General features: G+C 39.1%; 1 protein-coding gene across 1 annotated transcript in view; it reads left to right on the top strand.

Annotated features, from left to right (window-relative positions):
• Positions 1 to 8,335, top strand: part of ATP13A4 (ATPase 13A4) — a 112,830-nt gene that overhangs the window by 89,227 nt on the left and 15,268 nt on the right. Inside the window, exons 18-22 of the mRNA XM_043593294.1 lie at positions 321 to 445; positions 4,929 to 5,089; positions 5,917 to 6,039; positions 7,267 to 7,346; positions 7,566 to 7,633. Coding sequence (XP_043449229.1) covers positions 321 to 445; positions 4,929 to 5,089; positions 5,917 to 6,039; positions 7,267 to 7,346; positions 7,566 to 7,633 — 557 coding nt within the window. The remainder of the gene's footprint in view (positions 1 to 320; positions 446 to 4,928; positions 5,090 to 5,916; positions 6,040 to 7,266; positions 7,347 to 7,565; positions 7,634 to 8,335) is intronic.

Genomic DNA, 8,335 nt, shown 5'->3' on the forward strand with positions numbered 1-8,335 from the left:
GAATGGGAACCACTTCTGATAGAATCATATTTGCCTTTGCTTTGGTTTTGCTTCCCCTAAGAAAGACCACATTGTGCTATTTCTTTTTTTTTTTTTAATTTATTTATTTTGAGAGAAAGAGAGAACCAGCAGAGGAGAGGGTGACAGAAAGGGAGAGACAGAATCCCAAGCAGGTTCCATGCCATCAGTGTGGAGCCCAACGTGGGGCTCAATCTCATGAACCAATGACTTGAGCCAAAGTCAAGAGTCGGATGTTTGACTGAGCCACCCGGGCGCCCCCATATTGTGTTATTTCTGTTCAATTATATATATGTTTCCAGGGACAAAGTAGAATCAGACCTGATATTTCTGGGATTGCTCATCTTGGAGAATCGGTTGAAAGAAGAAACAAAACCAGTTCTGGAAGAGCTCATCTCTGCCCGGATAAGGACTGTAATGATCACAGGTATATAACAAAGTTGTACATGGAAACAGAAAGAATTTGATGTAGAAATAGACAAGATCCATTCATTTCACAAAGACTGTTGACTACCTACTGTGGGTGGGACACCATTCTAGGTGTTGGAGATCTGCAACAGAAAAGGCAAAATTACTGCTCTCACCAAGTTTCTATCCAGGTGGGATGAGATAGAAAATCAATCAGTTGATCAAACAAGCAGCTGGCAATAAGAGTTATGAGGTACATAAAACAAAACAGGGTGATGTCTTAACTGGCTACTTTATATGTGGTGTCCTCTCTGAGAAAGGCCATTTGAAATAACCCCTGACTGACAAGAAGATGTGGGTCAGGCACAGATGACAATTTTTATTAAATGTTAGTAGGAAGAGAAATGCTTAGTCAGCATGGTGTGTAAACTACCCTGAAGGCCCATTTATTGTTCTGGTGGTAAAAAAAACAAAAACAAAACAAACACAAAAACAAAAAACTGTCCCCTGTGCTTCTCTCAAACCCCAAATCAAGGGAGTGGTGAGAAAGGATCATGCAAGAAAAGTGTGTGAAATTTCTTAATGAATGCTTCTTAGTGGAGAATAGATCATTTCCTCATGTGTTCAAATTTAAGTGTGTGCCTTTCTTTCCCGGCTTTCCAGTCAGGTGCATTGAACTCTGATAGTTGTGTCGCCAAGGTACACTATTTCTCCACCAGAGCCCTTATTCCCCAGCCCATTTCCCCTGAATCCAGCTTCACTGTGGGAAGCTCTAGGATACTTCTACTTTCTCCTCTGTACCTCCCATCTCCCATTCTACCCCACAATACAAGAGACTTAGGGGTCCCTTTTACCTTCTTCCTTTTTAGTCCCTCAATCCAACTTGTAGGTATTGCTGAGCTAATTTATTACTTAGAATTGCCCTTACATCATGACCCGTCTGTTTCAAAAATCTTTTTTTAGCACTTATTTTACACATTTCCGTAATCTATCCTTAGTATTGAGATTTAGATAGAATAAGGACACATCACTCTGTACCCCGCTTCTTCACTTCTTCACTCATATTGGAATTTCTGTTCTGTTTCTTTGCTTGCTGGGTTAAATTTTTCTTCTCAAGGTTTGTCCTTGGATAGGATAGAAGGATGTTATGCTCTCTAATTTCTTACATACCCTGGAGTATCTTTCTTGGCTCTGACAGGTGAATGCCCTCTTGTCTGGGTGTAGGATTTGGGGGTTAGAGTCCTGTTTTTTCCTTAATGATCTCTAGGTGTTATTACAAGTCCAATGCCAGTCCACTGTAGGTAATTTGTTCTCTTCTGTATATTGTCCTTTTCTTCAACTTTGGAGTTTACAAATACTACCAGAGTATGTCTATATGTTTGTCTTTTTGTCCCATTGATTTCATTAATTAATTAAAAGTAAACACTTTTAATCTATCTTCTTCCTGTCAGGGAAAGTTCTTCTATTGTTCATTTAATTATGGCCTTTGCTCTGTCTCTTCCTTTTTCCCTTCTGGAATTTCTGTTATTCACATGATAGGCTTTCTGGATTTATCTTCTCAGTCTCTTATCTTTTTTCTTGTTATTCTCATATTTTTATAATTTGCCTCCATGTTTTAAGATTTTTTTTGCATCCAGTTTTTGCAAACCATAAACTCAGGTTCCAAAGATGACCATTATCTTCTTCAAATTACCTCTTAATGTTGAGATCTGAAATCACGTTTTGGGGTGGGAATAGCTCTAGAAAACCTTTTTTAAGGGGGGGGGCATTAGAGGAGAAGGGCTACATTTGAGTTTTCTTAAGTGCACTTATTATTTTTAATGAGATAATGCAAAGTTTTTTTCTTTAATGTGTATTTATTTTTGAAAGAGAGAGAAAGAGTGCATGCGAGCAGGCGTGGGAGGGTCAGAGAGTGAGGGAAACACAGAATCTGAAACAGGCTCCAGGCTCTGAGCTATCAGCACAGAGCCTGAGGTAGGGCTTGAACCCACAAACCGTGGTGAGATCATGACCCGAGATGAAGTCGGACACTTAACAGATTGAGCCCCCGCAAGGCTCCCGGAGTTACTGCAGGTTTTATCTATCTCCAACAACTGCTCTATTTTGTCTGTCATGTGTTGTTCTGGTTGTTCTGCCTGATATTTTCCTGTCTAGCTTCTGAGACTTCTAAAATAGGTTGTTATATTCTCTGTCAGATGACTGAGGCTCAGGCGTGGAACTTCTCAGGTAGTGGATGGCAAAAGTGTCCTGTGCTGCAAAGCAGCCCAACTACTGGTGACCTGCTGAGGCATTGTGGACACTTCTTAGCTCTCAGGGCTCTGGCCTCAGGGTAGAGAAACTCCTGCCCACTGTTAGCTCTTCTGGGCTTCCTCATACGTACTTTGGTAGAGACCTGAAGAAAGCCATGTTAGGGATAGGCAGTCAGATGTTATTTATTGTTCAGTGGTTGCTCTAGGAATCACATCTGTACCTACCCTGTCAAGAAGGCTTACAACCATGAACGTCCTTTGCCTTCTCTCCTTTATGTTATGGTTGTCGCGTATATGACAATGAAAACCCCACCATACCATGCTAAGGTTTTCACTTTCAATAGGCACGAGTTACACACAAATGGAAGAAAAATAGACTTTTATATTTACCGAGATCTTCATTATTTCTGTTGCTATGTTTTTATTCCTAATGTTAGAAGTTTCCCTCTGGTGTCCTTTCCTTTCAGCCTAAAGAACTGTTAGCATTTCTTTTTGAGTATGTCTGCTAGCAACAAATTATCTTAGTTTCCCTTCCTCTAAGAATGTCTTATCTCTCCTTCCTTTCTGAAGGGTACTTTCAGAGCTTCACAGTTCTTTCTTCAGCACTTCAAAGATATTTCACTGTCATTTTGCCTCCATGTTTTTTGATGACAAATCTGTAATAATTTGAATAATCATTCCCTAATATATAATGTGTTATTTTCTCTTGCCATTTCTAAGGTATTTTCTTTATCTTTGTTTTTAGAAGTTTGATTGTAATGTTTCTGGGTATGGTTCTCATTGAGTTTATCTTACTGGGATTCGCTGGGCTTCTTAAATCTATGAATTTAAATCTTTTACCGTATCTGGGAACTTATCTGCTTTATGTCTTCAAAATATTTTCTCCTGTTTTGATTCCTTTCTCCTTTCCTTCCTGGACTCTAATCACATGACTGTTGCCATTCTCCAGTCTCTGTTCTTTTGTTTTTTTAATTTTCTCTCCGTTTTTCAGATCATATAATTTCTACTTACCTATCTTCAAATTCACTGCCTCCTCCTCCTGTCACCTCTATTCGGCTTTTGAGAGCATCCAAGGAATTTTTTATTTCAGTTATTATATTGTTCAATTGTAAAGCAGTCATTTGGTTCTTATTTATAGAGTATATATATTTTATTTCTCTTAAGAACTTCTATCTTGTCGTTTATTTTAAGAATGGTAGCCTTTACCTCATGGAGGACACTTATAACAGCTGCTTTAAGAACATTGGTAATTCTAGCATCTGGGTCATCCTGGTACAAGCAATGGTTGATTGTCTTTTCTTTTCTTGAGAATTGACCACATTTTCCAGGTGTTTTGTAGGTTGACTTTCTTGAACATTTAAAATATTATAGTGTGAGATTTCGGATCTTGTTAAAATCTCCTGGAGAATGGTGAGGGTGATTTTTGTTTGTTTGAGCAAGCAAAACTCTAGGACATGGGAGGTGATTCATATCCTAGTTCAATTCTTGAGGCTTCTACTCTCCTTCCCTGGGTTTGTTCTGCACATGCACAGCTCTGGGTTGAGTTCACACAGTAAGTTAGTCTTGTTGTCTAGCTGTCTCCTTTCCAGGGTCTGCCCCATAGTTCTTCAGCCTTCAAGCTTTTTCTTTTTCTAGTTTCTCTGGTCAGAAAGACTAAGTGTCTTTTGGAGTTGTATTTAGCATCCTTCACAGCGCTGGGACTGGGGTTCACACTCAGGTCACACATGTGAGAAAAAAATAAAACCAACCATATCACCACCTTGTAGATTATTTCTCCAAATTTGACTCCCTTCCACATTCTACCTGCTTTTGTTTACTTTTCAAAGTCCTCAGATAGTTGCTTTTTGTATTTTTCCCATAGTTTCCCATTGTAATCAGTGGGAGAGATAGGTTTTAGTGGTCTTACTCCAATTCGGCTGAAAGTGGAAACACCTGGGACTATATTAAATCAGTAGGGTTTTGATAAATGTTTACCAAGCTGAAAAATGATGGAAATAGATTTGAATTTTGCCTTTTTGTTTTTTCTTTCCACTCTCTGGAAAAACTGGTGGGTTATGAAGGAACCAGATAAAAAGCAATAAGAATCACGAAAGGGATCATGGATTCATGGAGAATCAGCATGAGAGAGACTTAGAAATTATTTCTTTTCACACCTAAAATAAATTCTGGACTCCTTACCCTAGTTTTCCAGGCCCTGCATGAATTGGTTCTATCTTTTCAACCTCACCTTGCTATACCCTTCCTTTCTTATAGGTGACAATCTTCAGACTGCAATAACAGTGGCCAGAAAGTCTGGAATGGTTTCTGAAAGCCAACAAGTCATTCTGATTGAAGCGAATGAAATCACTGGGTCTTCGTCAGCATCTGTATCTTGGAAATTAGTAGAAGAGAAGTCCATTGCATACAGCAATCAGGTACACCTAAAAACAGACTTATCTAAGTTGACTCATAGTGTCGGCTTCTGAGCAGCTTTGACTGGCAGAGATGTACAGGTGACCTAGGGTCAACATATTTCCCCAAATGTCTAATACCTATGCAGTTCGAAGAATTCATATCCATTTCTCACACTGTTCCTACTGAGCTTTAATGTATAGTGCCGTCGTGGGTCCTGGAAAGGATCCATTATTTTAAGTGTAATAATGTTGTTGGCCCTATGGGAGAAAGAATGTAGTAAGGGGGGCTGTGAATCTAATTACTCATCCTCCTCTTGCTTGCTAACCATCCCACTGGGTCCTAAGGAGATTTAGTCCCTGGGAGAGAAACTGCTGTGCACATTGGAAAATTTGACTATGTCTTTGCGCTGGGGAAAAAAAAGTTTTATCCATGTATTCCCAATCATTCAGTATCCTATCTCTATTGTGTCCTTGTGGAACAATATTAATTCTGTAAGAAAAAAAAATGGTAAGTTCTCACTTCAGGGAGAGATTTGTTAAGGTGTAGTGCTTTGTATTTTACACTTGAAATGTGTGAAATGTGCTCTTCTCTGGGACTCACCAAGATCAAATCAGGATGAGAACAGGACATGAGTGTTATTCTCCTATTCACTAGAGGCTGTGATGTGCAAAGATTGATCCAGCCAAGACAAAGTGTTTCTCTGAGGAATTGGTGCTGGAGTGTGACTCTTAAAGAGAGACCCCAGTCTCTCTTAAAGAGAGAGGCCAGTCGTCACTGACTCTGATATACTTGTGGTCCTTTACCACTCTATCAAGTGTCTAAAATAACTTGTGTTTTGCTTTTGCAGGATAATTACATTAATATCAAGGAAGAAGTCTCTGATCATGGCAGAGAGGGAAGTTACCATTTTGCCTTAAGTGGAAAATCCTTTCAGGTTATAAGTCAACATTTCAGTAGCCTACTCCCAAAGGTAAGTTCTAAAAGGGTATCAGTCTCCCACACTCTCCCAATAAAGATGCCAATGAAGTCACTTACAGAGCATGTTCTTAAGTAATTTCAAACTTTTAAGTAGGTAAGAAATACCTATTGAATATGTCATAAAGGGGCAAAAACATTTTGTTGTCTCATTTCTAGATAGGTTTAAAATTAGTAAATTTGATTAGCCCATTTCTCACCATCTAGAGAAATAAAGTATTAGGAGCTTCTCAAGTCATAAGGATTGCTTTTGGGTGTCTGTCTTCATACTGCCATGGTGAGGGGTCAAACGGTGAAGGGGAAATCCATCAATTATAGAGGAAAGCAGCCCAAGAAAGGAATTCTGTTAGGTTTTGATAGATAGTCTACACAAGAAAAGGTCAGAGTTAACAATTTTCTGATGAAGAATAAACCCATAGCAGGGGCAGGTACGTTATATACATAACAGGTGGACAAACTAGAGAAAGATTGTGTCTAGTGTAATCCAAAGATAAGTTATTTGTATTCAATTGCTTATCATCTTAGGTACTGTTTAAGACAAAAAGATTAAAGACGTAGAGGCTGATCAAACATTAAGCTGAGTTACTTTCAAGAAGAGCAAGGAGCACAGAGATCTAACAGAAGAATTCAGACTCTGTAGAATAAAGCTCAGGTGGATGGAGCTGGCATAGATTTATTATATCTCCAAACCAGCAATGTTCCATAGCCAAAATTAGACTTGGGATATCAGCTGAGCTCCACAATTGGTCAAGCCCAGATGGCATGGTTAAATCCAAGACCACTAATTGTCACTATTTCATCACGAGGCTGTTTTTTCTGCTCGTTCTGAACAATTTTCTGAGAAGCTGTTGCCTCCTTTCCTTTCCCTAGGATGCTGACCTCTTGATATCTTGCAATTTCTCATACTCTACTGGTTCAAGATTCCATTAAGCTCAGGACTTTTTGACCACCTTCTTGATGGCAGTTCAGCTAAATATCTGAAGGTCATCATTTTCATCCAATATTTTTATTAAGCAGTCATCTTGACTGATTTTTGGTCTCCTTGGTCGCTTGCTTGATGACCAAGGTCTCAATGTCTTAAAAAAAAAAAAAAGACTTCTTGGAAACAAATTGTGTTTTGCCATTCATGGATGTTATTTTCCAGTCAGCGTTCTAAGTATTATCAATTATCTCATGTATGACCAACTGACGTGATATAAAGTTTCTCTTGGGTTCCTTACAGATACTGATAAATGGAACAATCTTTGCAAGAATGTCTCCTGGGCAGAAATCCAGTCTGGTGGAAGAATTTCAGAAACTGGAGTAGGTTCTTTACCAATTCAGGTGGTATGAAGTGCCTGGAGCATGACAGTCAGGGAGAGTGTAAGAGGTACAAGAAGTCCCCTAAGGCAGTGGTTCTGAACCTAACTGCCTATGACAGTCACCCTGGGAGCTTTGAAAAAATAACAATCCCAGGACCCCACTGTCCAGATATTCTAATTCAGTTGTTCATGTGAGGCTTGGACATCAGTGTTTTTTCAGCGTCCCTCAAATGAGTCAATTTTGCGCCGAGTTGAGAACCACTGGACTAGAACATATGGGACGTGAAAGTGTGTGGTGAGAAATGAACCTGGAAGGATAGTTTGAGTTCAGCTCCTGAAGGTACAATGAGAATTTAGACATTATAAATTATCATCACAGCTGTGATATAAGGAGATTCGTATGGCAAGGGATTCACATAACCTTAAAAATACTGAAATATTTATATGGCAAAGTATCTTCTCTGTCCTGAATCAGAATAATACTTCGCTTTTAACACAAAGGGTCTCCATTAGAGAATAGGTTCTCCAATAGAGAACAGTTCAAATAAAGTGCCCATCATTTGAGACCCTTTATTTCCTGTTAACAGAACCCATGGAGTCCTGTAAGTTTTCTTCATTTCTGGTGCTGGACCATATAGACATGACTCCTAATCTTTTTCACTCCCACTTCATCCCCCCTGATTTAGTCACCAGGCAAGCTTCTTGATTCAGAAAGTCCTGTCTTCTTAACTTGGTTGAAAACCTAGATAGTAAACTAGTTGCCTTCATAGGACAGTGTGGAAGACAAGTACAGCAAATCCTATAAATACTGTCAGAGCACTCCTACCTTAAAAAGCACACTATCCATAATCTTTGTCAAGAATTAAAGCCAGCGGGATGCACTCACCCTCAAAGAGCGATCCTGATGCAGGAATATATTTTCTTTCTTCAAAGTCTGGGCATTTGTTAGTTGAGTGACTGCTAAAATGGCAAATTTCCTGCCCTGTACTA

Source organism: Prionailurus bengalensis, chromosome C2, assembly GCF_016509475.1.
Source record: "Prionailurus bengalensis isolate Pbe53 chromosome C2, Fcat_Pben_1.1_paternal_pri, whole genome shotgun sequence".
Lineage (NCBI taxonomy): Eukaryota > Metazoa > Chordata > Mammalia > Carnivora > Felidae > Prionailurus > Prionailurus bengalensis.